Raw genomic sequence first — 12,941 nt, forward strand, 5'->3', positions numbered from 1 at the left:
GGCTCTAATCCGCGATTATCTATGCTTCTCAAAGATCGAAATAAATTACACTGCACACAACGAACATCGAGAGGCTGCATCATCAATTGAAGTCTTGCGCGCGCGTACCGATAGGCTCGACTGTCCCCGCGTTGTTGCTTTTTTCCTCTTCTGGGCATAGTGCATTCCGCCCCACGCATAACAGCAGTGGGACCAATCGCGCGCATGCCGGCGAGGAAGCTGGCCCAGAAGGCCAGCGGTCTGCTAAAGGCTCTACGCTCAAAACAAAGCAATCGCCGCCATGGCAAAGGACGTACAGAAGCAGACAAGCAGGCGATAGCTGTCTACATTGATCCTGACCACGGACAGGAGCAGGTGCCGCCCCAGATACCGCAGCCACCATACGCGTCCACAGCAGGCGCGACAACGTTGGGCAAAAGACGCAGATACCGCACGCGCAGCATGGCCCACAACGGTATCTCGATCCATGAGGACGGTCAAGAACGACCAACATGTCAGCGTGGCTCAAAATCCATGTCTACCCCCGTTCCCGAGCTCAACCTGTTCGAACAGGACTCAGACAGCACAGAGAGCGATGAAGAGGTCGATGACTCGGTGTTGGAGGACATGCGAAAACTCGAAGAAAGCTTCACGGGCATCTCGCAAAAGTATCGTCTGGTGAACAGAATTGGTGAAGGTAAGTGCTTCGCTGTCAGATTTTGACACCAGCTGATCTGTCCTAGGCACTTTCTCAACCGTGTACAAGGCTGAGCAATTGCCCTTCCACGATGAAGATGTCGAGAATGAGCCCACCGACGACGTTGACAGCCATGACACTCACTCATCCAAGCGTAGGAAGCTTGGTACCTCATCACGAACCAAGATTGTCAGCCGGCAAAAGAAAAGCTATGTAGCACTGAAGAAGATCTATGTCACCTCTTCACCCTATCGCATTCTCAATGAGCTTGAACTGCTACACGAGCTACGCAGAAACAAGCACATCTGCCCTCTCCTCACGGCTTTCCGTCATCAGGATCAGGTCGTCGCTGTTCTACCATACTTCCGCCACCTAGACTTCCGCATCTATTATCGCGAATTCATCGTACACGATATTCGCCACTACTTTCACAGCTTACTGAGTGGTCTCGAGCATGTCCACGAGATGGGCATCATTCACCGGGACATCAAACCCACCAACTTCCTGTATGATGTCAAGAAGAGGAAAGGTGTTCTGGTCGACTTTGGGCTTGCGGAACGCGAAGGCACCGACTGGCAGCACTGTCTTTGCAGAGAAGAGAAAAACAAGCGCAAGGAGCGTTTCATGGCGTCTTACGGCGTCGAGCAATTGACGGCCCATGGTGAGAAGAACCCGCCAGCCTATCCTAAGCACGATAGCCGTGCTTCACGCCGGGCCAATCGAGCCGGTACCCGAGGATTCCGAGCACCTGAAGTGCTCTTCAAGTGTACATCTCAAACCACCAAGATCGACATCTGGTCGACAGGTGTCATACTGTTAACCATCCTGGCGCGTCGTTTTCCTTTCTTCAACAGCTCCGATGATGTTGATGCCACGATTGAAATTGCATCTATATTCGGCACCAAGAAAATGCAAGCAGCAGCAGCGCAGCACGGTCAGATTTTCGAGACGAACATTGCCACCATTGGCGAAAAGGGCTTCTCGTTGGAGAAGATCATTCGCTGGGCAAGCTGTCGTGAAAAGGAAGAAAACGCCCTCCATCTAGGTGAACAGCAAGCCGTTTCATTCTTGCAGCATCTACTAGACATGGATCCTCACAGACGCTTCTCGGCCAAAGAGGCCCTAGCCCATGAATTCTTCACATATCCCGTAGAAGATGAATTCGAGGAGGCCGAGCGTCGGGCGGTGGAAGAGCTCGAGCCCAGCGATTACCAACAGGAGGAGAACGAAGAGGAAGAGGAATGAGCATCACGACCGCAGTGGCAAGGATGACTTCACGCAAGTATGCGCGATCAACGACCTGAAGGACTAGACTTATGGCACAGCATATGGGATTCTGTTCAAAGGTGGCTGCTTGTATTAACACTATACCCCATCGGCAAGGCTTCAGGCGTACATAGTAGTAATGCTTGAATATGTGAATACATTGAAGAGCTCTTTACGTCTAAGACGTGAACGGTCAATCAATGGTAGGTGGCAGCGTGCGTTCCAGTGCGGTATTGGCGGCAATTTACATTTATATTCGATGTACGAACCTACAACGTCTCAACGTCTTCGGAGGAGAATCGGATCTTCGATTACATTTTCCACACGTCGAAACTGTCTTCTTCTGTAGCACAACCTGGGAGAAGACAACTTCAGCCGGGCAACATGATAATTTCTTGATCAATTTGTCGGGTTTGAATGCAGCGTCAAGAGACCTACTCAGATGTCACCCCACCTGACGTCTTTCATCTCTCGCGCGCCCCCCACGCTGTAGTGCATCGATTTTGATATCGACAAATTTATCTGGGAAAAGTACAGCACAAATCTCAATAGCGAGAATGTCGACGCTCAAGCGACCACGGCGGTTTGCGCCGCTGGACCCGGACAAGGAGAATATGCATAACGCTCCGAAGCTAAGGGGCATCGTGTTTGATGTGGATGGTACATTGTGGTAAGTCACGCAACAAACTTCCATGCGCTACCCCTGGCCAGTTTTCAATTGGGAGAGGTCTGCCATATTGACGAGATCACCCTGCCGCACACCATACCTTCAGGGAGCTACCCCATACACCGGGTATGGATCCGCCCCGCGCGCACAGACAAAGCGTTCGCTGCCTGCATTCCTTTGCCAACTCAAATCGCACGTCGCTGACCCCTCCGCCACAGTCTCCCTCAGAACTATATGTTCCGTGAGATGCGCGCTGCTCTCTCCATTCCCAAATCCGTTGACATCCTGGATCACATCAAGTCTCTTTCCAACGAGCCGGATCATGCCACCTCGTCAGGCTCCCCTCCTGCTTCCGTCAACGTCTCGCAGGTGCTCGCCGATACCGCGGCTCCACCAGACCCTGCACCTACCTCCCCACAGGCTCGCGCCGTCGCCGCCGTCAAGGCGATTGAGCGTACGGCTATGACCTCCCAACGCCCACAGCCGGGTCTCTCGGAAGTCATGACCTACCTGGAGAAGCGCAACATGCGCAAAGCACTGTGTACGCGTAACTTCCCCGCACCTGTGCACCATCTGCTTGACACTCATCTGCCCGACGTGTCCTTCTCGCCTATCATCACAAGGGAAACGGAAGGCATCGCGCCCAAGCCCAGCCCAGAGGGGCTGTGGTTGATAGCACGGGAGTGGGAACTAGACGTGGAGGTAGCGGACGATATGAGTATACAAGAGATGGCGGGAGGACGGGCAGATCCCCTGGAGTGGGCGAGGCAGTATTTGGGCGCGGGCATGATAATGGTTGGGGATAGTATAGATGACTTGCGGGCGGGCCGGCGGGCAGGGGCCGCGACAGTGCTGTTAGTGAACGACGACAATGACAGTCTGAAGGACGGTGACGAGTGTGACTTGGCGGTTTCTAGATTAGACGACTTGGTTCATGTGTTGGAGCAGGGTTTTGCAGGGAGGGACTGATGGAAGCGAGACTGTGACAACTCTTTCTTGATGACTGTAGAAGGGGTCGAATGGAAGTTGACTCTGATGAGATTGGCCAGGATGCCCGAGTGTAGCTTTCGGCACAGGAGCTCATCGCCCTTCGGAGTTTTCAGACCATGGTAGTTGACGGCAGCGACCGGCATTGAGCTGCACGAATCCGGGGGCGACGCACATGCAGACATAGGGTACCAACCAGCACGTGGCCCGTGCAAGGTGTATCAGGCGCAACCGCACGCAGAGCATGAAGCAGCCTGTGCAATGTCCACACCAGCGCAAAGGTCTGGCGTGATTGGCAGCGTAGTGTCTGATGTGCTGGCGACGGCCCTGTTTGTACGACAAGCGCCTGGGCCTGATCCCTGGATATACATCGCCTCCGAAACCGAAAAAGAGCGATCCTAAGCTTTGGTTGGCGGGGAGAAGAAGATCCAAGCCGCAATCCGCCCGCGCCGGGCCCCAGACCATGGCTATCCCAACCCCTGTTCCGATCCAATAGGCGCGGAAAACTGCTTGAAGCTCACCCGTTGCCCGGTTACAAGCGAGCCTATGGTGCGCCTATCCTGACGCTACTGAAGCCAATTCGTTCCCAGTGACCTTCGGGCAGCAACGTCAACCGGCGAGGCGGTCAGGCTTCATTGCAGGTGGCAAGACAAGTAGCCGCGAAAAGAGTTTGTACTGCAAGGACACGAGTCGATAACTGCCAAAGGGTTGACAGGTAGCGACGGATGAATTAGGGGTAGCCCGTTCGCAGACAGTTCAGATTGTAAGATATGATTGCACAAATGACATGGTCGCCCACTCGTAATGGTACTCTATGCTTGACAGACACGGCAGCAATCTCGACGGATCTGCCTCTGATGACTTTAGCTCCTCGTAGGCGCTACTATGTATGTACAGGACCTGCCAGGGAACAGGTATCGCAAGGACTGGGCCAGGAATACTCCGTACGGAGAAAGCGCAGCCACCTAGAAACTTAGTTGGAAAGTCGCCCGTGGGTGGAGTGGTTTGAGGCTGCGGAGCTGGGTCTTGGTGCTTGACGCCGCCACTGTTCTCGGAACCTGTGTTGCCCTCCTCCTACACAGCTGCTTTCCCTGCATTGTACAGCACAACATCTTTTCAGAAGGCAACATCACATCGGTGGCGCGTAGAGCCATTTCCCGTACTGTTCAGTTGTTAGCAAGCGTTTGCGTGCCTGGATGGGCTATCTCACCACCTCTCGCACCCGACGACTGTCACCGCCCAGCCCCACCATTAAACCCAGCCTCACAATATCTGGACCACAATCTCGCTCGCCTATCGAAAACTACAGTATTGCGGCTAGTCGTAATACTTCTGGACACCATAGCTTCGACCTTCCCTAGAAACATCCTCCGCCACGATAATAATTACTGCGCAAGCCGCATCCCGTCGAAGGCAGCCAATCTATCCGACCGGATCGACCGTCCCCCTCCGACCTGCATACATCAAAAAGCCACGGCACACAGACGCCTGTCAAGGCCTCCTGAATCGACACCGGCACCATTCTTTTCCTTCGCTGCATACTCTTGCGCCTCTGCAGCACCCTTCCAGATGTCTCAATCGACCTAAGGTCACCCAACTATGGGAATTGGCGACCGCCGACTACCTCTTCCTGCTGCGACTGATTCCCTGATTGATTCCGCAGGCGACGAGAGCCCTGTCGAGCAAGATCTTGCAACCGACCTCTCGAGACGATCTGACGCTACCCATCATACGGTCCCCGACGACGGCACACCGATTACCATCCCCACAACCCTCAAGCGCTCGGCCGGCCACCGCAAAAACACTGCGCAACAGTCGCAAGCCTCCCTTCTGATCGAATATTTCGAGAGCAACTCTGACCCAGAGAGACGACCGAGCATAAGAGTCAGGGTCGCGCCCTCGCGCTCCAAGCAAGCGTCGAGGACCAGGTCACAGGAGGCTTTGCCAACGAAGACGCCTTCTCAGAGCCATAGAGTACCCCTCCGCAGCCTGAGTGACGAAAGTTCTGAACTCTTCCCCATGGCTACACAGAGACTATCCCGGCCATTCGAGCCGGAATTCCACCAAGCCAGCGAAATCTCGGCCCTCAGCGACTCGCCTCCGCTTAGATTTAATAATGTTCCAGAGTCCGACATTTCCTCGATGCCTGCGGACAGCATGCTTGGCGTCCCAGGCCCTGCCGCAGACTTCAGCAGAGCAGAGATGTCTGAGAAAGAGAATCTGAAGCCACCTGTTCTGCCGGCGGATCGGAACGTATCTGCAGAGCGACTAACCCAGAAAGTTAAAGAGAAACTTGCTTCAAGGCCTCGGACTGTTGTCACGAAGCCGACATCGAGCGAACGCTCGCGAAGCAGCGTGAGTAGAGAAGTTGAGGGGGGGCACGCTCGAAGACGAGCCGTCAAAAACATCGAGGAAGATTCAATGACCGGCACGGGCTCGAGCCTCGTCAGTGGTTCCATGTTATCTGCAGAGCACAAGTCTCACGACCAACGCTCTGTCAAATCAGGCCAGTCACAAGTCTCGATCAATAACCCAAAGCTTCTGCAAACAGTCGAAGATGCCATACGCAGACTGATTTTACCTGAGCTGAAGGAGATCAAGAAAGATCAACGACATGGCTCCCGTCGAAGAACCAAGGAATATCCATCAGATCTGTCTGAAAGCAGCTTGTCCCGAGAGGAGATCTCGCGCCGTCGGTCTTCTGGAAGTAAATCGCGTAGGAAAAGCAGTGGAAAGGACCACTCTTCGCGCCGAATCTCATCGGGATCGAAGCGACATGAGCGAGAACGTCATCAAAAGTCATTGGAATACGAGTCGCCTTCGGAGAACAGCTACCGGCACAGTGAATCCATCAGCAGTCTAAGTGTAGAGGATGACTCAAAGGCGCAGAAAGCGCGCAAGAGCCACCGGACTCGTGACGCCACGGCTGGAGCTCTAGCTGGAGCAGCCCTGACGGCGGCTGCCCTGAAGCATCACGATTCCGGATCGAGTCTCGACCATCGCGAGAAGCGGAAGAAACGCAGCAAGAGCCGCAGTACGAGGACCGAGAGCATTGCGGAGGATGAGGATGTGGATGTTTTCCACAAGCACAACGTGCCTGCCATGCCGATGCGTAGTGAAATCGACTCAGAGGTCACGCGCAGCTCCCTTCTAAGCTCAAATACCAACGGCACATTGACTCCGACGAGACGTGAGGTTCGTCAGGTTGTGCATGGCTCGCCAAACGAGTTGCGGTCCCCGACTTCGGCGACACCATCCAGGACTCCGGTTGAGAAGGAGAAGAGCAGCCCGGAGAAGTCTCCTCTTCCTCCCCGTACAGGCCTAGGCATGCATCACGGCAACTTCTCCGAGCAGGACCTCGCTGCTACTCGAGAAGGACATGATCAAGACGACGAAGGAGACGATGACGAGGCCGGCTTCTCCCCCAGCTACGGACTCATTGGCCATGGCTTGCTAGACCCTGAGCGGGCGAAGGCATATGAACGGAACCTACACCATCAGCATCCCATACGACGTGGTTTAAGCCCTATACAAAGCGTTGCCAGCTACGCAACAACAGAGCCAAATAGGACATCGCTGGTCCACCCTCGAAGCCAAGAAACCCTTTCATCACATAGAGGTGCGCAGCAAGACGATATCTCGGAAGCCTCTTTCTCTTCGGCAAATAGCATCGATGCTGCAAAAGGCTATCGCCCACATGGTCTCAGTCTTGAGAACCGCAGCGAAATCATGCGACCGCATAAAGATGGAACACACCGCCTCGAGTATGGCGGACTTGATTCGGCAGAGGGTCAATATCGTGGTTCTTTTGCCAGCAGCGATGGCAAAGAGTCATTGCAGGCCCGGTCCACTTTCACCGATGACAGTCTGGATGAGCCTTACGTCGACAAGGTCACTGCAGGTCAGCAAGTCGCAGGTCTTGGCGCTAACCCGAGGTTCGTCGACTTGAATGATGATGTCGAGTCTGCAGTCGCTTCACTCTGCGAACCATCCGTGCTGGATTCAAAAGGAGCACAATCATCACACGGCAGCCGGGCAGGTTCGCCCCAGCGCTACAGTATGGGTAGCTCTCCAGCTGTTGCGCGTAGTGCGAGGAGTGGGAGCCCCTTAAAGCACCAGACAGCGGTCAGCGATATTGTTGAGCCTGGCATGTCCCGTGGCATAGCACCCCCGGTAATTTTTGCGACATCCGGCAAGCAGAGCAAGGAGAAAGTTGCAGAGCCGTCCTCACCGCATGACGCTGCAATTGGAGATTCTCAAGATGCCAATTCTCCCGAATCTGAGATTACGACGAACCCGTCCGTCATTCAAGGACCTATTGCAGGATATGCGACCGGAGACACAAGCCATTGGCCATATGGGCCTACACCACCACCAGTTGACAGTGGAATTCCTGGAAGTCGAGATTTGTCTATGACTGCCCCTGAACTCATGCCAGAACCTCTGACTATGAGCCACGGCCCTGGCCAGAAGCCTGACACCTACATTGGCAGGGCTGCAGAGCTTACACCGCCTGGTGTCAAAGACGAAGGCTATGAGACTGGTGCCAATGCTCCTTCTCCCGCTATCATGCCCTCTCACCACCAGCCGATTCCCAAGGGCTTGCCATTCTCGCAGGACATGGCATATGACGATGATTTAGATGACGACCCCTTCACCACGAGCAAGCGGGACCAGTACGTCAGTGGGCTCTCGCACGGCATGTCACCAATGTACGACACGGCCACTGGTCGAGCAGCCGACCGGATCTATGACAAGGATGTCCGGGCACTGATGGATCATCTTACAGTTCGGGATGCCCAGCGAAATGCCAGAGATACTGAGATTTTGATCACTCTCGTACGCACTGCAGCCGAAATGCGCAACTCTTTTGAGGACATGAAAAAGCTGGTGGCGGAGCAGGGAGACAACTATATCGACGAGAGCAACAAGCAACACGAACGCACTTTGAAGGTTATTGGCGGACCGAGACCACAGCCTGTGCCACGGAACGCTAGGACACCTGCTTCAGAAGAGGAAGATTTGCCGACCAAGCGCCGTAATGTCTTCCGGCGTGCTCTGATGGGATTGGGCAGCAAGAACACCCAAGAGCTTCAGAACATTGAGGGCATGCTTATGCAACTGCTTGATGATGTTGAGGGTTTGCGTGCGTTGCATACTGGACCTCAAGCCAGCCACGGAGTGCGATCAAACAGCGCCCAGTCAGCTGAGAACGGTCGAGTCCTGACCGACGCTGGATATGAGCCCGAGGGCCAAGCAGGTACTTCATCAACGGGTGACCGTTCTGGCATCTTTTCGAACAACTCATCCCGCCAAGCAGATTACAGGGGCTACAACATACGTCAAGGATCGGCCAATCGCGTCAGCACAGTCATGGAACGCGATGAAGAATATTACGACAACGATGGATATCTCGAGGAACAGCAACAGACTCCCAGAGCCTCAGGCGCACCAGCCTACAATAGAGGTGCCTCTGAGCCGGTTCAGACTCCTCCTCGGATGGCCAATGCTAACCAGGGAACACTCAGCAACGAGCACACGCCACACTACTCTACCGAATCTTCCTCTGGTCGCAAGCACAAATCATTTGCATCGTCGTTGCTGCCAAAGATGGTATCGCGATGGTCGAAAACGACTGCGTCGTCTGGAGACTTTCGAGCTAGTGCTCAAACTAAACAACGACCGTACTCGCAGGTGTCACAATCAGGATCCAACATCGCAGGCTACGATTATGACCCGCATGGCGACGATGCAATTCGTTCCAATATGTCTCTGGAAGACGAGCGGTACCGGAATGAGAACCGACCGCCATCTCCGTTGATCCCCAGCCAAGTCTCCGACAACCACCCCAAGTATCAGAGCTACAGAGACAGCATCAACCTTCAGCACCCCCGACCTCGCCACGGACCTACTGAACGCCACCACAATCAGATGGAGTCAGTAGCACGAACCTATGCCGATGATCCTATTTCTCCTAATTCGGTGACGTCGTCGCAGTGGGAAGCACAGGCCGCACTCTCCGGCATGCCTGGAATGGACATGCACAATCAATACGAACAAGATGGCCAGATCAGCCCGGCCTCGGATCGAGGTGAGAGAGTAAGCCAAACCTCCATCAGCAAACAAGGTCCTCCGCGGCCACCCAAAGTGCCAGAAAATGATCCGTTGATGCCGCCTCGGCCACCCAAGGTCGTTATGAGTCCTCCAGCCAGCCGCCAGCCCACGTATGTGGACCATGTGACAGCCGCGCGAGCTGGTAGCCCAGCTCTTGATAAGGTATGCCACTCCATTCCCAACATCTGAAGCCATTACTAATATATCCAGTCTCCAGTGGCGGCTCTGAAGAACTCTCCGGGAGGTCAAGTCCGGAAGCCATCTGGACCCCGTCCCATCTCCAGCTCTGGCCAGTACCACAAGGGCTATGGAGGCGATCTCAACGCCGTCAAAAGAACGCGCTTCAGGGGTTCGCCGAATCAAATTGACAGCGATGAAGATCTCGCCAGCCAGGGTCAGTATGCTTAGTGAATAGCACTAGAAGGAGGAATGAGTGTGAATTATACACGAGCGATCGCAGGTGAAAGCCGTTGAATCTTGTGATGCATTATGTGGCGTTGGAATAGCACAGGTCGATCCTCATTAGCGATTATCAGGTTGACGATAGCGAGAGGCGCTTCGAGCTTGTGAGCGAAACCATACGGACAGGAGAACAAGGTCCCACGACCACCAGATATTCCGTCTAATGAATGACTGCTTCTGCTATATTGCTACGTATAATAGATGTAGTCTTGATGTACCCCTTTTCCGGACTTATATCCGACATATACCCCTGATACGTGCGAATCAGCGACATGGGCTTGGAACACAGCAGGCCGCTTCGATAGCTGAAGGACATGATTCTATGGACTGGTGAACATCAAGAAAATCCCATCACCTCGCTCCGAGATCGGTTCCAACGTCATTAAGCGACTTCATGTCCTGATGGAAATAGACATGGCTGCCAGCATGCGTCTGTGACTTCGAGCACTGAAGCGCGTGATAAGACATTGCAGGCGAGTAGAGTAGCAAGTATCCGGAAAACACTTCCCGTCCCTATTTTGACGCCAAAATCCAACACCAACAACACCAAAGAAGACGAAATACTGCTATCCGTTCCGCATACTGCGACACCTCAGCACTGCTGCAACTTTACGACACAGTTAGCTAAGCATGAACGGCGACACGGCATCAAGCACGCCCATGCTGGCTCCGTTCTCGGGTGCCAAACGCCTGCGAGAAATGCTGGCTGATCCGAACCATACTGTCGCCGCGCCCGGGGTCTTTGACGGCCTCACTGCCCGGCTGGCACTGGCTGCGGGCCATGAAGTGCTTGTGAGTTGAGACGGCCCCCATCTCCATATCGCCCTGTTCCCGGCATACGATGATGATGATGAGGGAGGCGAGGGTGTTGGGGTTCAGAGTCGTGATTTCCCCCATGGCGTGTATGGATGCGGTTATTGACGAGTGTGGGAAGCGGTTGGCGCGATTGAAGGAGACGGGGGAGAGTGGTGGCGGGCCGGGGGTCAAGCGGGCGTTCAATCTTTGTGCGTTGCAGGAGTGTATGGAGGTGGATCGGTTGGCCGGTGGGAAGGCTTATGATACTGTAGGAGAGTAGCATGCACGAGGTGTCCGGAGACAGATGTCTGAAGTTGCGTGTCATGTCGGCCTGTCGTCTATTATAGAGCTACTTCACCATAAACTGGGAATCTTAAGCTCAAGCACTCTGCCATTCGATTTCCACCTCGACCTCCCTCTTGCCGCTATCGTCATCGACGAAGAGCTCCACCTTCTCAAAGCGTCCTGGGAATTTGTCGGCATAGAAGACCGTCTTACCGGTCCATGCCAAAACCTCTCTTGTCTCCGCTGATCCTTGCCCGTGAGTAACATTCAGTGCCTCGAAGATGGTCTGGATGCCGAGGTCCTTTTCGCACATGAATTGTCCGCCATGCGCAGGAGATGTAGCGGGCATCACTGCACAAGGGGCATATAGAGATGAAAGCGTGAAGAGGTGATGATCTTCATCATCCTCGAGTTGGGGAAAATGAGGTGGATCGGATTTGGCAATGTAAGTTGCGCAGCCGCCGCTGGCATACCACAGACCGCCACGGATGAGACAGCCTTTGGTGTCAGAAGATGGGGCGAGAGGTTTTTGCTCGGAGTTGTGCCTAGTATTCGAGTCTGAACTGGATAGCGGATGTACCATGAGGTGGCCGCGACCGGAGAAAGGTGTGGCCGGAGCGGTGGGTTTAGAAGTGGACGTGGATGTATGGCTAGGATGTGATTGCGTTGGAGCTGGCTTGTCCTGGTCTTTGGGCAAGTACCTGATGCCACGTCTTGGACAATTGGACTTGGCTATATCCGGCTCCACGGGCCGAAATATCTGGTTGGTAGACGACTGGGCTGCGAGGGATTCATTGAATGGCCGTGCATGCCTCAACGGGCCACGGACAGCGTAATGGTACCAGACCTCCTGCAGTTCCGAGCCTCGACAGCGAAACGTGATGGGATGGCCATGGGAAGCTGCAATGGCGCCTTGCAGCTGATCAAGAGTGTATGTTTTGTGACGCGAGGGCACGATCTCGGCAGCTGCTAGAGTTGCATAAGTATTGAGAGTCGAATACAAATTGGCCGCATGAGTGAAGTAAGAAGTTACCGCCTCGAGGCCATCTTCAGACGAGGGATAGCAGGTGGGCTCGAGAGTAGAAATACATGTTCCGTGCTTGTTCCACTCGTGTGCCCACAAGTGATTGTTGTTTCCGTTGAGGGAAAGCCAATGCGAGCTCATGAATGACAGCAGATGTTCTGAGGACGAGAGCATGTCTCGTATATTGGAATACTGTCGATCGGAGTCGCAGAACTGGTCGAAACCTCCGGCGCAATAGTCTGGCCAGAGACCATGAATGGTCCAGTTCTCCGGAGACCCCAATGCGGGCGAGGCATCCCAAAACTGTGTCAGGAGAAAGTGGCCAGAAGGGTGATTGAGACAGCAGGTGTCAGGATTGGCGGGCACAGGCGAGGGGCAAGAGAGAGAGGGATTACTGCAGCCGGCCAGATTGTCGTATCCTGGCGCGTGATTACAGGGAGTAAATGGTAAGAATCGGACGGCTGCAGAGAAGAGACTCGTGAATGAGGCCATAGTGGAGGCACTCGGTGACAATCACGACTCTCCGCGGCACAGTATGGGTTTATCAGAAGGAGTGGGATGAGATGAGAAGAGTCGAGTCGAGTCAAAGCGCGATAGAAGAGACAGACGAGGTGGCATGGTTGCCTTGCCCAGGCCAGCTTGCAGCGACACGTGCTCCAACACGC

The 12,941-nt window shown here is 54.3% G+C and overlaps 4 protein-coding genes across 4 annotated transcripts; 3 read left to right on the forward strand and 1 right to left on the reverse strand.

Annotated features, from left to right (window-relative positions):
- Positions 1 to 204: 204 nt before the first annotated feature.
- HMPREF1541_09194 (uncharacterized protein) lies at positions 205 to 1,921 on the forward strand (the record flags this gene model as incomplete). Its single annotated transcript, XM_008713869.1, has 2 exons — positions 205 to 676; positions 723 to 1,921. The coding sequence occupies 2 exons, from the start codon at positions 205 to 207 to the stop codon at positions 1,919 to 1,921; spliced, it is 1,671 nt and encodes a 556-aa protein (XP_008712091.1).
- Positions 1,922 to 2,499: 578 nt separating this feature from the next.
- On the forward strand, positions 2,500 to 3,578 carry HMPREF1541_09195 (uncharacterized protein; the record flags this gene model as incomplete). Its single annotated transcript, XM_008713870.1, has 2 exons — positions 2,500 to 2,612; positions 2,828 to 3,578. 2 exons carry the CDS (start codon positions 2,500 to 2,502, stop codon positions 3,576 to 3,578), a joined length of 864 nt encoding a protein of 287 aa, XP_008712092.1.
- A 1,617-nt stretch (positions 3,579 to 5,195) lies between these two features.
- On the forward strand, positions 5,196 to 10,118 carry HMPREF1541_09196 (uncharacterized protein; the record flags this gene model as incomplete). Its single annotated transcript, XM_008713871.1, has 2 exons — positions 5,196 to 9,872; positions 9,921 to 10,118. The coding sequence occupies 2 exons, from the start codon at positions 5,196 to 5,198 to the stop codon at positions 10,116 to 10,118; spliced, it is 4,875 nt and encodes a 1,624-aa protein (XP_008712093.1).
- Positions 10,119 to 11,346: 1,228 nt separating this feature from the next.
- Positions 11,347 to 12,768, reverse strand: HMPREF1541_09197 (uncharacterized protein; the record flags this gene model as incomplete). Its single annotated transcript, XM_008713872.1, has 1 exon — positions 11,347 to 12,768. The coding sequence occupies one exon, from the start codon at positions 12,766 to 12,768 to the stop codon at positions 11,347 to 11,349; it is 1,422 nt and encodes a 473-aa protein (XP_008712094.1).
- Between the last annotated feature and the right edge of the window lie 173 nt (positions 12,769 to 12,941).

Source organism: Cyphellophora europaea (genome assembly GCF_000365145.1).
Source record: "Cyphellophora europaea CBS 101466 unplaced genomic scaffold supercont1.10, whole genome shotgun sequence".
In the NCBI taxonomy this organism is placed as follows: domain Eukaryota; kingdom Fungi; phylum Ascomycota; class Eurotiomycetes; order Chaetothyriales; family Cyphellophoraceae; genus Cyphellophora; species Cyphellophora europaea.